At 43.9% G+C, this 20283-nt stretch overlaps 1 protein-coding gene across 1 annotated transcript in view; it reads left to right on the top strand.

Moving 5' to 3' along the window:
• The window catches only part of ift80 (intraflagellar transport 80 homolog (Chlamydomonas)), an 88641-nt gene that overhangs the window by 40652 nt on the left and 27706 nt on the right, over positions 1–20283 (top strand). The window contains 8 exon segments of the mRNA XM_080428706.1: positions 8933–9112; positions 11173–11291; positions 11943–12017; positions 12541–12704; positions 12821–12885; positions 13693–13828; positions 15199–15346; positions 17469–17640. Coding sequence (XP_080284832.1) covers positions 8933–9112; positions 11173–11291; positions 11943–12017; positions 12541–12704; positions 12821–12885; positions 13693–13828; positions 15199–15346; positions 17469–17640 — 1059 coding nt within the window.

Raw genomic sequence — 20283 nt, 5'->3', positions numbered from 1 at the left:
TCGTCAGATCGCTGTGCAGTTCACACACTACACACGGCTCTGTCTTGTAGATCTGTAGTCTTTTAAGTCGTGTTTTCCAGACTACATGACTGATCGTCAACAGGCGATCACACAACTACAAGGTCTTTCACCAGGACGTGATATACAGATGCAATATACTGACGTGCAGTATTATTTTTTTTGTTTTTATTCTAGTACAGTATTTTTTTAAATATTTTTTTTACAACATTTTTTGTATACATACTGTATACAGGACATGTTCATTCTTTCCATGGGAAAGTTTAAGATTTAAGTTGTTGTGCCGGTGAGGTAGGAAACCCTAGGGGGGCTTATGTGAAAACCTCACCGTTTACATTACATATGCTTTGATTTGTTTAATATTAGTTGTCTTTGTTTGACTTTTTTTTAAGATTTATTTTTGACATTTTCATACTGTAATTGGAATAGACCTACTGAGAATGCATGCCCCACCGGTTATGCAATACCCGCTGTACCCATTTTCAGATTACCTGTTAACACATTGACCGCCGAGCCCGTAGTTCTACGGGCTGATAAATCCAACCGTTAAGCGCCAATCCCGTAGCCTACGGGCTAATGGTCTTTTTAGTGGTCCACGTTAGTTTACCCCCTCAGGCACATCGTCACAAAATATCATCAATCTAGACCACATAGAAGTTGAAAAATCTTGTGATCCAATCACATGATCACATAAAACCAAAAAAAAAAAAGCACTAAAGCTGCATAATGTCAGGGGGTCCGCCAATCTGTTTGGCAAAAAAGTGTGATCGAGTGAGCAGCCTCTCTCTCTCTCTCTGCCTGGCTGCACCACAGCCCTCACTGACTGTGAGTGTGATCAGTGGGAGTGAGTGCAGGCGGGGCGAGCGTGCGCGCGCTTGGGGCGAGCGTGCGCGCGCGTGGTCGTACGTGCACACTCGCGGGGGAGGGGATGAACTTCTCCTGACCTCCTGCCTAAACCTAATGTTTACACAGATATGTCGGTGAGATCTGAGGCAATACATCGTGCGCGTATGTGCACAGGCGCGCGGGCGACGACTTGTTCCACACACACACCACAGGCAGGACAGACTGTAAGCATTCCACGTGCACTTTACCCCAAAGCTTTGATGTGATCGTCGCCACCATTGTTGTTTATAAAACAAACAGGGTCCTGCGCAGGTGTGCTCGCGCGCACACACACACGCACACACACGCACACACACACACACACACACACACACACAGAGAGAAACGCGAGCGTGATCGGTCACATGACCAAAACAAATGCTTCAAAAGCGAGACGCGCGGCCCTGTCGTTCTTGCTTTTCCAAACCAGATTATTTTCAGAGCCGATCGATACAGAGAGAGACAGACAGAGAGAGAGACAGACAGACAGACAGATAGATAGATAGATAGATAGATAGTTCGTTAGTAGTAGTAGAAGTGATAGATAGATAGATAGATAGATAGATAGATAGATAGATAGATAGATAGTTCGGTAGTAGTAGTAGTAGTAGTAGTTAGTAGTGATAGATAGATAGATAGATAGTTCAGTAGTAGTAGTAGTAGTAGTAGTAGTTAGTAGTGATAGATAGATAGATAGATAGATAGTTCGGTAGTAGTAGTAGTAGTAGTAGTAGTAGTAGTAGTAGTAGTATTATTAGTAGTAGTAGAGTTGCGAGATTGAGACGGAGTGAGTGAACGGGTGAGTTTGAGTGTGTGAAACGGTGAGTGAACGAGTGTGATCTGAGTGAATTGTTAGTTTGTGTGAGTGATTATTGTAGTGATTATTGTAGTGTGTAGTGTGAGTCAGATATTTACATAGTGTGAGTGATATATATAAATCCCAGTGAGTTTTATATATATATATATTTATAGATAGAGAGGGCGTGGAGGTAAATAATAGGTGGAAGTAATAGGAGTATAGTAGGAGAGTTGATCGGCGATATAGGGAGAGTATAGGAGAAAAATAGGTGGTAATAGAGAGGAGAAAGTTTATATTTATTTATAGTGTAGCTACTGTGAGAGGGTAGCTATGCCAGGGAAGCGCGCGCGCAAGCGCAAAAACACCCCAGCCCCAGGATCTGGGCAAAGGTCCATGGACCAGTTCTTGGTGGCTCCTGGTGGACCTCCACAGAAGGAAGCTCGTCTGGTTCCACCTGTGGACCTCCAGCCAGGTCCGAGTGTTGGACCTGACGACACCAAGGACCGCAAGGTTCCGCCTGTGGACCTCCAGCCAGGTCTGATTGTCGGACCTGACGACACCCAGGACCGCGAGGTTCTGCCCGTCCGTCGGAGTGCACGGATCGCCACCGTCACCGTGCCTGTTGTTCGAGTCGCCACCGTCACCGTGCCTGTTGTGACTGTTGTGCCTGTTGTTGGGGTTCATGGTCCCGAGTGGGACATCAGTGACACAGAGAGTGAGATCGGGATCGCGTCGGATTCTGATTCTGATTCTGATACCGACAGTGACTCCAGTGGTGCCTCTGGGGGCTCCGTTTGGCTACCGACGGGTGAGAGCCGTCTGGACCGTGGGGGCAATTGTTCTTTTTCCAGTGGTAAGCATACATTTTTTATAGTTTTATCTGTTACTACTTGATTTGATCGATTTGTATTCGTTACTAGTTGATTTGATCGTGTTTTTCATAGACCTGGTTGCTTATTAGTCTTCCACAATCTGGCAACGCAAAACGAAAGGCCCTCTGTACCTGTGGTTCTCAACATGTGGTTCGCGACCACAACGGAGCGAGCCTCGTACAACGCCTCGCAACGCGATCTATATATGCATCTATCTATCAGATGATGACAATGTTTAGGCTCTTATTGATTTATTGTGTAAAAAGAACACCTAAAAATAGCAGATCTACAAGCTTGTGAGCTTGTAGATCGGCTATTTTCAGATAGGTTTGAGCTTTTGGGCTCGTTTTCATAGACCTGTTTGCTTATTACACTCCCACAATCTGGCAACTTCAAAAAACGACAGGCCCTTTTAGCCTCTGTACCTGTGGTTCTCAACATGTGGTTCGCGACCACAACGGAGCGAGCCTCGTACAACGCCTCGCAACGCGATCTATATATGCATCTATCAGATGATGACAATGTTTAGGCTCTTATTGATTTATTGTGTAAAAAGAACACCTAAAAATAGCAGATCTACAAGCTTGTGAGCTTGTAGATCGGCTATTTTCAGATAGGTTTGAGCTTCTTTTGGGCTCGTTTTCATAGACCTGTTTGCTTATTACACTCCCACAATCTGGCAACTTCAAAAAACGACAGGCCCTTTTAGCCTCTGTACCTGTGGTTCTCAACATGTGGTTCGCGACCACAACGGAGCGAGCCTCGTACAACGCCTCGCAACGCGATCTATATATGCATCTATCTATCAGATGATGACAATGTTTAGCCTCTATTGATTTATTGTGTAAAAAGAACACCTAAAAATAGCAGATATACAAGCTTGTGAGCTTGTAGATCTGCTCATTTTATTATGCTTTGTGAAAATGCCAGGTGCACTGCTCCCCCCCTCCCTCTGCACATGATGGCTGTCATAATATAAAATACATCAGAGTGTCCGTTCAGGTCAGGCCACAATAACAACAACAAAAATCCTGTTGGATCAAAGTTTTTTGTTGATGTTGTTGTTCTGTTCTGACCTGAACTGAAGCCTTTGATGTCTTTTATTGTGACATCCATGACCTGATTATGACCTGATCATCATGCAAGTTGATGATCAGGTCACGATCAGGTCATGTCCACAAAGTATTTGAAAATTTGCCTTTGTAATTCCACTATGACAGTAATGTAGTTACTATTTGATCTCATATGTGCCTACTGTAAGTAGCTCTGTCTGGATAAGAGTGTTTGCTAAATGTGTAATATTCACCCAAAGTATTTGAAATTGTATTCTAGATTCTGACACTGGTGAGGCTTTGGAGCCAATGGATGGAGGTGGACATGGTGGTGACCGTAGTAGAGGTGAGTGAGATGTCACAATCATATCACAGGAATACAAAAAATGCTAAAACCAGGGCAATGGTAAATGTATATTTATTTATATCTCATATTTATTTATTCAGTGTGTATATATGTGGCATGTGGTCTATATGATGATGATAAATGATTTGCTAAAGATGCACATAATATTTATAAAAGTATATTTTATGTTATTCTAGGGTTACAGGCTGAGGTGGCTGTGGAGGAGTTGGAGGGAGCGGTTGGAGCTGATGGCGGTGGTTGTAGAGGTAAGAATTATTATCACTGGAACAAAGTGTGTGTGTGTGTGTGTGTGTGTGTGTGTGTGTGTGTGTGTGTGTGTGTGTGTGTGTGTGTGTGTGTGTGTGTGTGTGTGTGTGTGTGTGTGTGTGTGTGTGTGTGTGTGTGTGTGTGTGTGTGTGTGTGTGTGTGTGTGAACAAATGTATTTTATGGTAATTATCTATTTCTATAATTCACAGGTGGTGGCAGGCCTCGAAAGGGCAAGGGTCCTCCCGGTGGTGGCAGGCCTCCTAAGGGCAAGGGTCCTCCCCCTATGTGGCATGCCACAGGCTGGTGTCCTCGGGACATCCCCTTCTCAGCCGGGACTCCGGGTCCACAGAATGCGGCTGCTGATCTGCAGTCTGATGACCCTGTGGACTTCTTCGAGCTGCTGGTGTCGGATGAGATCCTGCTGGAGATCTGCGTCCAGACGAACCTGTATCACAAACAGCAGCCGCCCAGTGAACTGCAGTATAACAGAGCAAAGTCCTGGAAAGATCATGATCTCACTGTAGAGGAGCTCAAGATCTTTCTAGGGCTCTTTCTTCTAACTGGAGTCAACCCAAAGCCGGAACTCGAGATGTACTGGTCCACTGACGAGTACCTGTCGGCACCCGTCTTCGGCAAGATCATGTCGCGGAACAGGTTCCAGCTCATCTTGAGTGCCCTGCACTTCATCGACAACACCATGCCCCGCCTTGACCCTAAAGACAACCTCTGGAGAATCCGCCCAGTGCTGCAGTCCTTGCTGGCCAACTTCCAGAAAATGTATCTGCCGAGCGAGGACATCAGTATTGATGAGGGCATGCTGTTGTGGCGTGGACGCCTGGCCTTCAAAGTCTATGCCCCACAAAAGCCGATCAAGTACGGCATCAAGTCATACATATTGTGCGAGTCTGCAACCGGCTACGTCCACAACATGCAGCCGTACTGTGGCGTGCCGACCTCCCTACCTGACACAATAACCAACCTACTAGGTGATTTAGCAGGTTTAGGATATAGGCTATACATGGACAACCTGTATAATTCAGTGAAGACGTCCCTTATGCTCCTGAAGAAGGCGACCTACGTCTGCGGGACTCTCCGTAAGAAACGAGGGCAGCCACCAGCCATCGCCGAGGTGACCAATGCCCCACAGAAGCTTCCACTTGGGTCGTCCATGTCACTCCATCACGAGGGTGTGATGGTAGTGGCATGGCGACCCAAGAAAACAAAGATTGTCACCATGATCTCCACCTTGCACCCTGACGAGATGCGGCCCGTGGCCTCGAATGAGAAACGGCAGAGGAAGAGGGTGACCGAAATGAGGCCAGTGTGTGTTGCTGAATACAACAAATTCATGAACGGGGTCGACAGGATGGACCAAAACCTCAGCTATTATATGTGCACCAGAAAAACCAAGAAGTGGACGAAGAAGTTCTTTTTTTACCTGCTACAGATATCGATGTTCAACGCCTTCACGATCTACAAGGCCAGAAACCCAGGCGGCATTCAAGACTTCTTCTCCTTCATCGTGAAAGTAGTGAAGTCCTGGACCTCCCTCGGCCGCCGTGGGAGAGTGGCCCCTCCTCAGGAGGGTAGGAATGAGGCCCCGCCTCCTGAGGAAGGGGCCGAGGAAGAGGGTGAAGACCGTCCTCAGGAGGGTAGGAATGAGGCCCCGCCTCCTGAGGAAGAGGAAGAGGATGACGCCGATCCTCAGGAGGGTAGGAATGAGGCCCCGCCTCCTGAGGAAGAGGATGACGCCGATCCTCAGGAGGGTAGGAATGAGGCCCCGCCTCCTGAGGAAGAGGAAGAGGATGACGCCGATCCTCAGGAGGGTAGGAATGAGGCCCCGCCTCCTGGGGATCGCCCCGGCAATCCAAATGTCCCACATGCTCCCCACCCAAGGCCACCATTGATTGACCCTCCGTCCAGGCTGTTAGGCAGAAGTAAAGATCACCTACTCATCAAACTCCCAAGTACTACTAAGAAGTACACACAAAGGGTTTGCAGGGTCTGTGCCCGATCCAAAGATCCAAAGATAAAGAAGAAGCGAGGGGAGAAAAAGAACCACCGGAGCGAGACAAGGAAAGAGTGCAAGTCCTGTCTTGTGCCCTTGCACGAAGGAGACTGTACATGGCGTTACCACAACTTAGATAAGTATTAGTTTACGGGTCCATTTGGTTTCAGGGTAGGGAAAGGGTAGACGCACGCTGAAGAACTTTATTTTTGTTTATTTGCACTAATTGCACCAATGTATTGATTTGAATGATTATTATTTATTTTGATTTTATGTAGTTACATTTAGTTTGAAATGACTTGCACTTTGTGCTTTACAGTGAAACGGCTGCTACTTTGTTCAACCTACCTCTACACACTGCCGTATGCACAACACTGTTTAGACTTTTTATTTATTTATTTTGCACTAATTGCACCAATTTTTTGATTGAACTTTTTTGTTGTTGAACTCCCTAGAGATTCACAAATTGTCATAAATGGCATAAAGAAAAAAGGCAAGCTATAGATCTGCTATTTGTTGCTTTGAATGTAGTATGTTTGGAAAAGGAAGCTCTCGATGACCTTGAACTTGGAATTATTATTATTTTATGTAGTTACATTTAGTTTGAAATGACTTGCACTTTGTTCTTTACAGTGGAACGGCTGCTTCTTTGTTCAACCTACCTCTACACACTGCCTAGTATGCACAACACTGTTGTCTAGACTTTTTATTTATTTATTTTGCACTAATTGCACCAATGTTTTGATGTTGAACTATTCACAAATTGTCAGAAATGGCATAGTAGATTGTGAAGGCGTTGAACATCGATATCTGCTATTTGTTGCTTTGAATGTAGTATGTTTGGAAAAGGAAGCTCTCGATGACCTTGAACTTGGAATTATTATTATTTTATGTAGTTACATTTAGTTTGAAATGACTTGCACTTTGTTCTTTACAGTGGAACGGCTGCTTCTTTGTTCAACCTACCTCTACACACTGCCTAGTATGCACAACACTGTTGTCTAGACTTTTTATTTATTTATTTTGCACTAATTGCACCAATGTTTTGATGTTGAACTATTCACAAATTGTCAGAAATGGCATAAAGGAAAAAAGGCAAGCTTGTAGATCTGCTATTTGTTGCTATGAATGTACTGTAGCTTGAGATTTTGACTGTTGCAAAAAGTTTGGAAAAGGAAGCTCTCAATGACCTATGTGTTGCACTTTGAATTTGGAATTATGATTCTTTATTTGAAAAAAAAAAGTGTTTTTTTTTTTTTTTTTTTTTTTTATATAAACAAGTATTGTTTACATGACTGATGTCAATGAAGGCGCAAAATAAATGTCAAACACTTTTGAAATCAAGTTATGCCTCTAAATGTGTGTCATTTACTAAAACGCTGATATCTCAGCTTCTGAAGAAAAATGCCTCTTTTTGGTGAAAACCAAGCTGTATTCAAACTCCTCTAGCTAAAAAACGGAGCATGGTATCAACTCACTTTTTTTTTCAGATGAAAGAAGAGATTCTAAGCTTTCTTTTGAGATATTCTATGTTTTCATAGTCCTAATACAAAATCTTCTGTGGGCCCTCAAAAATAAGTCAGAATGGTCAAAAACCTTGGCAGTGGGAAAGCCTTTTCTAGAAAACCCCTTGGCAGTCAATGTGTTAAGTCTGTCTGTCCTTGTCCCTTTTATGCCCATATATGGACATCTCTGATGTCACCAGTATGTGTCCTTGGTCATCTTTGGTTGGATCTGAGTTTATGGACAACCGCCGGTCCGATCAACTTCATGCCGTACACGGCACTCAGGGACCCAAGGGTCTTTGGCCCTTACACATGCCGAGTTTGAAGTCAATCATCAGACTGTTCTCAAGATGCTCGAAGGACAGATACGCATACATACATACACACTAATTTGCGTAATTTATAGAAGGACTAGTGATATATTTTAATTACAAATAATATAACGCTGCAGAGAGAGCATGCCAGATTTGAATTTAACTTGCCAGTTGGGCATCAGCATACTCGGAATGTATGCCCCGCCTGTTCATGCAATCCACGTATTTTCAACTGAAAGAAGTGTTGGTGCCCCCCCCCCCCACACACACACACACACAATTTTCAATCTCTAAACCTTTCTTTTGCAAACAAAAAGAAAAGAAAGGTCCTGGTAATCAGTCCTTAACTCAGGTTTGGAGGCTTGTATGTAAACCCTCCCTCCCTCCACCTCACCCTCTCTCTCCTTCCCTTGCTGCTTGTTGTAAGAGATGAGGATAGCAGAGTGTATGTTTACGAGCGAGAGTGCTGGACTTGGCAGGGGCTCGACGCTCCTTCAGTGTCTCACAGTTCATCACAGCTCACTGACTGACTGACTGACTGACTGGGCCCCTGTCCCTCTAGGATTTACATTACACACACACACACACACACACACACACACACACACACACACACACACACACACACACACACACACACACACACACACACACACACACGTCTCCTCATCCTCACCCCTTTTGTCCAATTTCAACTTACTCATCATTTCTCTGTCCCTGACTGCTCCCAAGGTAATTGTTTATGATTGCTGATAAATGTCCACAGCCATTAACTAGATTGCTCTCTTTCCCCACCTCCACCCCTCCTCTTTCTGTCTCCCTCTCTCTTTTCTCCCCCCCCCCCCCCCCCCTCTCTGTTCTCCAGTGGTCCTATGCATTGGAGAAGCCCAACACGGGCAGTGTGTTCAGCCTCGCCTGGTCTGCAGATGGCACCCAGCTGTCCGGGGCCTGTGGCAACGGGCACGTCATCTTTGCCCATGTGGTGGAGCAGTGCTGGGAGTGGAAGAGCTTTGTAATCACCCTCACCAAGCGGAGGACCATGCAGGTACAGAGAGAGAGAGAGAGAGAGCAATGATAAGAGAATACTTTCTTGCAATCAAATGGGATTTGCTTTGTAATAAATTGAGTTTCACATTAGTATTTTCCCCCGCCGTGGCCATAGGCCAAGCCATCTGAAATAAAGTTTGTCCATATATCTATGTAATTTATGTATGTCCCCTCAACAGTTCAGCTTTCACAGCGCATGCTGTGCATGACATCACCAAACAGAACCACATTTGGCCATGAAAGCCTGAAATTCCTGGTGAAGTAAAAGTGCAATTGAAACTCATGAAGACTGTGAAAGAGTGTATGTAAAAATAAAATAAAAAAAAAGTTTGTTATTATTGGTGAGGCATTTATAAATGTCACTATTTCCATTTGGCCAAATGAGGCGTAGATCATCACCACACTAGGAGTTGATCACAAGCAAATGTGTAGTGCAGCTTCGCCACATTGAACATTGTGATTTGTGTGGTTTCAATCACAAAACATACTACAACTTACTGATGGTATGGGAAGCCACACCATTAATAGACTGTATGACTTCTTCAATATACACAGTTTTAGGCCTGGGCTGGGACTGACTCTAATGAAAACCCCCTTTATTTTCTTCTTACATTTTTTTCCCCCCAGACCACAGTATAAGACGGGACTGTTTTACAAACTACAAGTTTGTTCAATGTGTTTTTAAGACATAAGGTATTGAAAGAGAAAAAGGAAAAAGGGAGCATCTCTCACTCTCCCCCACAAAAACACTTGATATTGAGCAGGCGAGAGCATTCACGGACCTTGGCTCAGTTGATCGGCCCGCGTAGCGAGTGAGAATAAATTGGCATGATACTAGAGGCGGACACCAGCTAAGAGAAGAGAAGTGAGCGGAGCTGGCCGCGTGGAGAGGCAGACAGTTCCCAGGCGCAGGCTACTTGCAGCCATACATTATAGTTAGACCCTCCCAGTGTGCCAGGCAGTCCAGCAGTGACAATGGCCAGCCTGTGTAGCTGCCTCCCTCACTCCACCACTCTCCACTGTTTAAACTCACACTAACCACAAGGTAGCCTTTACACCCATATGACACACCCACATGCGCACACACACACTCTTACAGAGACACAGAGTGGCAAGTACACACACACACACACACACACACACACACACACACACACACACACACACACACACACACACACACACACACACACAGAAAAAAACATGTGCACAACCACACATATACACACACTTGCCATAGACAGCTCGACCAATTGCAGTTTGTGTAAACCAAACAAACTTAGGTCGTCAGCCATTTATTTTCAGCCTTGCAGGACTTTTTTTTCTTGTCTTTCTTTCTTTCTCTTTTTCTTTCTCTTTCTCTTTCTCTCTCTCTCTCTCTCTCTCTCTCTCTCTCTCTCTCTCTCTCTCTCTCTGTCTCTTTCCTCCCCTCTTCTCTCCTCTGTCCTTTTAAAAAAAAAGTGCACATCTGCCAATGGTTTGTGAATCAGGCGGCTAAATTTACCACCTTGCGGTCGCATGTTTTTATTCGTAGTTGCGTTGCGTGTAAATTTGGCTCGCTGGAGGGGACAGAGGAGGAAGATTTGTAAAGCTGTAAAAATACCCCACCGCATCCCACCTTTCACCTGGTACTGGAAGAGGCCCTTCTTTCATTCATTCATTCACTCACTCACAAGGAGAGCGAGAGGAAGTATTTATCTATGCAGGTGAAAAAAAGGGAGTACACGCCAGTACACATACACATACTGTACAGTACACAGTGAAAACAGTCCCCTCTGTCCACAGTTGCCCCTACTGTACAAACGCGCTGACATACTGTGGACTGTTTCCTGTGTATATTAAGGCTAAATACGCTCTGCTGTGTGCGTGACTCAGCCCCACCACAACCACACCTGCCCCATCAGTAAAAAAAAAAAAAAAAAAATCTCTTGCTAATTCGCGCTTGTTTGATTAAAACGTATGTTTGTATATGAGAAACATATTCTGTGCCTACTTCCTGGTTCCATTCACTTGCCTCTTCTGTCTTCTCTTTTGCTCTGCCGCCCCTCTCTCTCTCAGGTGAGGAACGTGGTGAACGACGCCGTGGACGTGCTGGAGTTCAGGGACCGGGTCATAAAGGCATCTCTGGCTCACGCTCACCTGGTGGTGGCCACCTCACTGCAGTGCTACGTCTACAAGTATGTGCCTCTCTCTCCTCTTTGACCTACTCTTATGTCTCTGTGATGCTTTTGCCACCATCACCTTCAGATTAACCCATTGAGACCTGAAGCCGATTCTACATGTCTCCTAAATCTCAACAGTTTTCTGAAAAACGTATGTTTCTATGTCAGTGGTGCTCAATCTTTTTCATGTCAAGGACCCCCAAAATTATATGTATTTGGCCGCAGACCCCCATCAAAATATGTTGTTCCAGGGACCCCCAGAAGCAAAGATTTGAGTTAAAAATGTTCGCTTTAGAAACATATATATTCAAAGATTTGCACACATTTTCACGATTTTTTAAAAATAGCAGATCTACAAGCTCGTAGCGCGGCACTCGGTGCCGCGCTATGAGCTTGTATATCTGCTATTTTTGAATAGCCCAAAGTGTAAAATAATGCTTTTTAGCTCAAATCTAAAAATGACACAGTTCCAGGTCCTGTCCTGTCCTGCTTTTCCTTTACTCCCTTGTTCTAATCTGGGACTTGTGGGTTTGTAGGCCATTTTCACCACAGCAAATGTTAAGGATGCTGCATGTTGTTGCATGAGATGTGTGAGTAACTGAGTAACCTGTGTGTGTGTGTGTGTGTGTGTGTGTGTGTGTGTGGGGGTGTGTGTCTGATACGCAGCACCAGGAACTGGAACACTCCACTCGTCTTTGACCTGAAGGAGGGAACAGTCAGCCTCATACTTCAGGCTGAGAAGTGAGTTGCTCTCTCTGTCTCTCTCTTTGAGAGATGAATGGGGGTCCATCTATCTCTTCCTGTCTGTGTTCATTCCAATAGCAGAGCAGCAGGGACAACAGGCTGTTGGGTCATCTATCAGCCTATATGCGTCATTACTCCACATGCTTAAGTACTCACACTGACACAACCACACGCACACATACAGTACACACACGCGCACGAACAGACACACATACTATACACAAACGCACACATACAGGTAGCACCTACTTTAACCTTAGCTGCACTTGTCCTCTAATAGGGCTTAGAGTGCAACCACAGATGGAAATTAGCTTGATATTAGGTAGCTCTTGTGCAATATTCCCATATAGGGCTAAGTGGATTACTGGGAATTCAGTATTCACATTCGTGCACAGCAGGGCTCACTGAGTAACTCAATGCAGTGTTTAATTTGTATTTAATGTTGAAACGACCCACTCCTTTCAGCCGATTGACTCTTTATGCTCGTCATACCTCCACGTCTCGTCTTGCCTCCTCCCAGACACTTCCTCCTGGTGGACGGGGCGGGCCTGTACGTGTTCACCTATGAGGGTCGATTAATTTCCAGCCCCAGGTTCCCCGGCATGAGGACTGACATCCTCAACACCCAGGCCATCTCTCTGAGTAATGACACTATCGCCTTCAGAGACAGAAGTGATGAGAAAGGTAAATGAACTTGCTGTCTTCCCTTGCTGTCTCTCTGTCTGTCCTATAACTTGTCTGTTCACAGGAGGAATACTAGTGATTTAGCATGAATTGTTCTCTCTCTCTCTGTGTTTTAGTCATCTTCTTGCTTGACGCCCTGACGGGGAAAGCCCTTGGCGACAGCAAGCCCTTGACTCACAAGGTGGGTTATTCATTCTTCTGTCTTCCCCGTACCGTTCTCTCTCTCCTTCTGTCTCCCTCTCTTTTTCTGTCTTTCTCTCCGCCCCTCCCCAACCTATACAACTCTCCCAATAAGCACGGTGAGTTCTTTGAACTGTGTGTCTCTCTGAGCAAAAGTAAATAAATGAACACCCGTCCAGGGGGAGAAGGGGGGTGTGTGCAGTAAAACTAGAAGGAAAGACATAGAATGAGAGGGAATGAATTAGAAGCGAGCAGAGAGAGGAGGAGGAGGAGGAGGAGAATCAGAGGTAGCCTGGCTCAGCAGTTACTGTTTGTCAGCATGGCTTTGTCTGCCAGCACTCCACAGCTCCAACACAGAGACGCACTGCACTGGAGCCAGCTGGCTCTGGCCTGCGCACACACACACACACACACACACACACACACACACACACACACACACACACACACACACACACACACACACACACACACACACACACACACACACACACACACACACACACACGCTTACTCTCACACTTTTGGCAGTGCATTGTAGGGTCACAATACTAACCCTTCTCCCCCTCGCCTCTCCTTTCCTGATCTCTTCGCTCCCCTCCATCATTTTCTCTCTCCCTCCCCTCTCTTCTCTCCTACCTTTTTATTGTGTGTGTGTGTGTGTGTGTGTGTGTGTGTGTGTGTGTGTGTGTGTGTGTGTGTGTGTGTGTGTGTGTGTGTGTGTGTGTGTGTGTGTGTGTGTGTGTGTGTGTGTGTGTGTGTGTGTGTGTGTGTGTGTGTGTGTGTGTGTGTGTGTGTGTGTGCATAGCTGGAGGTGGTGGAGATAGCGCTAGACCAGTGCGGGCCGTCCAGTGACAGGAAGATTGCCTTGATAGACAAGAACCGCGACCTGTACTTGACCTCTGTGCGCCGTCTTGGACGAGAGCACAACATCTGCAAGATTGGTGAGGCGGGGGAGGGGAGTTTGCCTGGCAGACTTTATTCTTTTCTTATATATATACACTTCTAATGTGTTTCTCATTCTGTGATTAATCACACATTGTTCACTTGAATGCCTTTTTACCTTTTGTGTAAACCCATTCATTACCAAGTGGAAACATTAAAATACCATGTGATTTCAATGCATCTGGGATTGGAGTTTGGAGAAATACACATCTTGTGTTACTTATACTTTCCCCCGCTATCACAAAATGTGTTAAAGTTTTCTTCTTTTCTTTTATTTATTCAGGGAAGCCCATTGAGAGCAAGCTCTCTTTTTCAAGGACGCCCTGATAACAGCGTATAAAACATATGAAATACATACGTAATGAAAAACAATAACAAACATTGAATCATATTCCAATCATCACAGATGCAAATAGATATAGTGTTACATGAAACAGGTGCAGTTACTATGTAATGTGTCCTCAAGAAGTACCCTAAATGTCTCTATTGAGACCAATCGCCCCAGTTTCAGTCCTGAGTCCTGAAGTTTGTTCCATTTGTGTGGAGCATAATAAATGAAAGCAGTCTTTCCTTGTTCACTGCTCTTCCGTGGACTGGTATATCTAATGTGTGTTTGTGAACGTGTTGCATGTCCAGTAACCTTTTGGCTCTAAAAGCGAAGATGGGTACAAAGGAAGCTTACCACACAAGGCCTTATAAATAAATACAATACAATGCTGCTCTCTACGTACTTCGAGAGATGGCCAACCCACTTTATCATAAATAAAGTACAGTGATGGGTGAGATAATCATCACCAGTGATAAAACGTAGGGCACTGTGGTAGACTGCATCAAGAGGCTTAAGTGTGAAGATTGAAGCATGCATGTACAGCACATCACCATAGTCAAACACAGACATTATGACAGATTGAATAAAATTTTCTGCTGGTAAAAGAAAAGCAGAACCTGTTTCTGTAGAGGAAACCAATCTGTCCTTTTTTTGGTAAGGTTCTCCACATGAATCTTAAATGAGAGCTTGGAATCTAGCCAAATGCCCAGGTATTTATAAGATGAGACCAGCTCAATTTGTTCACTCAAAAAAATCTTCAGAATAAGCTTAAGTTTAATTAGAGCCCATTGAAACCTATTGAAGGCAGTCTGCAAATTTGCAGTGGCCACTTCAAGCGTTGGGCCAATGCAGTATAAAATGGTGTCGTCCGCATAAAAATGGACATCCCAGTGCGAGGAGGGGATTGCAATATTATTAACATAAAGAGTGAATAAGTTACATGGGTTAATGTTGTCAAGTGGCTCATGTTGTCAAAAGCTGACAATAACACAGCATAACAGAATAACAGTATTACGTATGTACATGCTTTCTAACTCGCAGGGACCATGGTGCACACTATGGCGTGGAACGATGCGGCTAACATCTTATGCGGCATCCAGAACAACCAGTTCACAGTGTGGTACTACCCCAGTGCTGTCTTCATTGACAAGGAACTGCTACCTAAAACAGTGTATATGAAGGACGGCAGGTAGCTACTCAACATCACGTCACAGCTCCAGCCATTAACATGTCTTTGTTTAGTTTAACCACTTATGCCTGATTTATTATTCTCGTACGACGGTGTGGTCTGGTGAAAAATAGCTGATCTACAAGCTCATAATTTAGCTTGTAGAAATTTTTGCTGTGTTGGAGAGCAGAATTTTCTGAGTGGGTGAACAAAAATGGATCACAAAAATCGTGGGATAATAAATTCACAAAGAAATGAGTGCAATGGGGTGCAGAAGCAGCACTTTTTGTTATTTGATCAATGTATATTGATATCGGAGTAGACCACCATGAATCTCTATATATGCACACACATATAACACGTGCGCAAACAAACACTGACAGAGCCTACCTAGTGAATGAGTTCAGGGTTGCTTAGGCTATGTTAGCCCCATCCATGACCTTGTATGTAAAAGATGATACACTGCTCAAAATAATTAACCCATTAAGACCTGGAACTGTGTCATTTTTAGATTTGAGCTAAAAAGCATTATTTTACACTTTGGGCTATTAAAAAATAGCAGATATACAAGCTCATAGCGCGGCACCGAGTGCCGCGCTACGAGCTTGTAGATCTGCTATTTTTGAAAAATCGTGAAAATGTGTGCAAATCTTTGAATATATATATTTTTAAAGCGAACATTTTTAACTCAAATCTTTGCTTCTGGGGGGTTCCTGGAACTAAATATTTTGATGGGGGTCCGCGGCCAAATACATTTCATTTTGGGGGTCCTTGACAGGAAAAAGATTGAGAACCACTGATATAGAAACATACGTTTTTCAGAAAACAGTTGAGATTTAGGAGACATGTAGAATCGGCTTCAGGTCTCAATGGGTTAAGGGAACACTTTGATCCCTTTATTCTTTTGCGCAGTTTTTGTTAGCAGTATGTACACAGTTCATGAAAACTCGATGAGTCAATGAACAGGCAGTCCCCTAACTGCACAAATAATTTACCACCAGCCTTCTTTTCTTTTTATATATATCTCACTATTGATAATTGCGAACAGGCAGACCCTATCTCCTGTTTCCGTAGTGTGAGGCAGCTTGATGTACAAGTACATCCCCTGGACATGACTATAGTGTGTCACAGGGACTTACCCCTAGTCCAACCCATGATGCTGAGTGCTAAGTGAAAGATAATAACAATAATATGAAATAGATCTTTCTTTCATTAATCATCACTAAGTGGATGTAGATGGAGAACACTCTCTTGGATAATTTCCACTCAAAACTCAAACGTACGACTGATGTAAAAGGTACAAGGGGAGGGAGATGCGGATTCTTCTCTTTGATGTGATGGACAAAGTCCACTCAAAACACAGACATACGACTGTGTAAAAGATACAAGTGGATGGAGATGAGAATTCTTCTCTTTGATAGACAAATTGCACTCCTGTGTTATTTTATGCCTGGCCGTTTTGTTTCTTTGTACAATGAAAAGCACTTGTAGCCATTTCTTTATTTTGAAATCTATGCCAGTGCAAACCACATGACAGTGCTGATCTGGGAGGTTATGTTGCCAGGCCCAGAACCTTCTATCTTACACGGTTTCTGTGTGTATCTATAAGCATTCCTACTGTCTTGATATAGAATCAAATTGTGTGCTCTCTCCTACACAGCAGGTAATTATACTCCATAAATCCTCTTTATACGCACTGTCAAACAACTACAGGTGCCCAACTATATAGTCTTTGGTATGACTCGGCCTGGGATAGAATCCCCAGCCTCCTAATCTCTGGGCATTCTAACCACAAGGCCACTGAGCTGGTGGCAGACTAACTTATTTCTTAGAAATTATGACCACGAACACAGTGCTAACTGGGTTCCCCTCGCTGTAGTTTGTATGTGCATCAGATGCATTATTTTAAGACTAGGGTTTTTTTTCAGCCTGAAAACGACTGTACTTCTGTACTTAGTCATGAATGCTATTATTCATACCCAGGGAGTTTGTAAGGTACGGCATACTACGACGGCGTATTAGGGCCATCTAGGTGAATGGTTGTCTTTAACAACCAATCAATTCTAATTCAGGAACTGCATTATGTTTACGTGCACTTCTCCTCTTGTCCTTGTGCACTGTTTGTGTTTTTCCCCGTACACAGTGAGTTCAGCCATGCGCCCCACATCCTGAGCTATGTGGGCACTAAGGTGACCGTTCGTCAAGGAGACGGTTCGGTAGTCTACGCCACCGTGTCCCCTTACCCAGCCCTGCTCCATGACTACAGCGCCTCTGCCCTGTGGGAGGATGCATTGCGCCTCTGCCGCTTCGCCAAGGTAGCACACACTCATACGTATATACACTTTATATCCTGTATTCTTTTCTACTTCCGTACACGTACAAACCCAGGTGTCCCACACGGGAAGATACACTAAAGCCAAACATCTTAACCACTAGGCTAAAGGGGAATCCCCCATGGCCAGGGGAGATATTAAGCTTTTGGTCGTCAGTCAGAGGCTCTGAGCCACTCTGACACACACAAAGGCAAATGTATTTAACATTTGTCATTTATTTCAATCAGGTGTTGTGTTTATGAAGAATATGTAGTTGCAGTTGCACTGGTGTGATAAAGCATAAGTGCAGAGCCACACTTGCACTTACTCATAATGTGAGAAACTGCCATAAAGCTAATGCCTGTTACACATCATACAACTCTACGCGACTTTTAGACTCCATTTACACCTTGCATTAAAAGGCAGTCTGTATCTGGATATCTTATTTGGATCATGAACAATCCTATGTCACCCTTGAGTTTACACCAGGTATTTGTATTCTTGTTTGTCTGCATTTCTGTCCGCATTGCGATCAGATTTGTTTTCGCGTGTGCAAATGGAAAGTTCTAAAGCACACGAGTAGGTAGGGTGGCATCAAGTCAAATAAAACATGGCAGGTCTTAGGTCACCAGAGATGATGCTGCTGTACAGCCAGTACTTACCTTTCCTCTTCTGAGGAAGGAGTTGGCTTCAACATTTAGTTTTCAGGCGGCAACAGAAATGATGGCAGTTTGTTTGTAGAAACTGTAAATGCTACTCTCTACTGCTTTTGTCTTCTTCTTAACTTGTACTATTTTGTATTTATTTTCCTTTAATTTGTTAATACATCCAGTATTATTTTCTTGTTTTTTGTAATTGTCTGCGGAGCATTGTTTCACTGCTTGTACCTGAATTGAATTGAATGCCTTTATTGTCATTGTACAATGTACAACATAATTTAGTGCAACCTCTCAGAGATACCTAAAACACAATATAAACAAAATAAAGCAAAAACACCAGCATAAAATCGGTATATACATCAAATTATCAGTGTAGTAGTTAATCTAATAAAAACACATCAGACCATCAGTAAGTACAGTTCATTGGTATCATATATTATTGCATGTAATATTTGTATTATTGCACAGTTGCAAAGCCTATTCTTCAGAGTTCAGTTCTCTGATGGCACATGGGTAAAACTGTTAAAAAAAAGACTGGGCGTGCGGATCTTAATTGACCTATAGTTCCTTCCAGTAGACACATCGGAGTAAAAAGATGGTTGCCTGGGTGAGATGAGTGTGTTGATTGTTTGAGGCCCGACATAGACATCAGGTTCTGAATCTGTATATGTCCTCAAGCCATACTGTGTGCTGATGATTTCCTGTGTTGATTTGATGACTCTGAAGTGCTTTTTTTGTCAGCCACAAAGCAGCTAGCATACCACACCAACATACCTTAGATGAGTACGCTTTCGTCAGAGCAGTTTTATTTATTGTCTTAAGAAAATAGTCGCTGTTGTGCCTTCTTCACTAAGGAGGTTGTATTGACAGTCCATTTGTTCTGGGACATGAACCGGGGCGGCAGTGGCTCAGTGGTAGAGTGGCCGGATGGGAACCGCAAGGTCCCCAGTTCGATCCCGGGCTCCCCCAGAGTTAGTGTGGAAGACACTGAACCCCTAATTGCTCCCGATAAGCAGGTTGGTGCCTTGCATGGTTTCCTCCGCCATCGGTGTATGAATGTGTGTGTGAATTGGTGAATGTATGCACAATCTATGTAAAGCGCTTTGGATAAAAGTGCTATATAAATGCACCATTTACCATTTACATGTGTACCAAACTTCTCCTATGTGTAAGGGTGCATGTTCCTTTTTCCTAAAAATCAGTTTTGAGCTCTTTTGTCTTCAAGGTAGTGGCAACTTGTTAATGGTTTGTTAAAGGTTGTGGCAGATTCATTGCCATCTTGTTACAGTCCCATTACACTGTAGTGTTTACAGTATGAGTGAGTGACAAATAAACCCTCTTGAATCTACTGGAGTGGTCACTCACTGTGTGGATGAGTGAATGAAATGATGACTTGTTTAAGCGGATGATGTCTGGTTCGTGCTGTGAGTGTGAATGGATGGCAAACTAAAGAGTGAGTCCCAAATTTGTCTACATCTCAAATATAATCTGAGATAATCCGATGACGTTGTTATTCTTTGGGCAGGTGCTTTCTCCCTAATGTGAACATGGATTGAGTTTACACCTGGCTGACTTTGACTGACGTTACAATGTGATTCGGACCACCTCCAGATGTGGTCTGGCAGGTCTGATCACATTCTGATCCTAAAGGGTGTCTAGGCCAGTGTTTCCCAAACAACGGGTGGCTGTGGGCCCATTTTTATGGTTCTTTGAATATCCTTCCCCCTATCCTTTAAAAACAATAGTTTTTAAGTAAGTAATTCATTTAATGTATTTTTGTAAGTTTGTGTTCCGGGAAAACACCAAATGTCTCTTTTGGGTCTTGAGCTGAAAACGTTTGAAAACCACTGTTCTACCCAAATAGGAATCTAGGGTGACTAATTTCAGAATTCCCCAGAATTTTCAACAACAATTCTCAACTACCTCTTATTGAGCCACCTGCCTGTGAGAGGGGGAGAGAAAAAGAGAGTGAGAGACAGAGAGAAAG

Source organism: Gymnoscopelus braueri (assembly GCF_963280865.1).
Source record: "Gymnoscopelus braueri genome assembly, chromosome: 5".
NCBI lineage: Eukaryota > Metazoa > Chordata > Actinopteri > Myctophiformes > Myctophidae > Gymnoscopelus > Gymnoscopelus braueri.
Note: the sequence above shows the minus strand (reverse complement) of the source record. Positions and strands in the feature narration are given on the sequence as shown.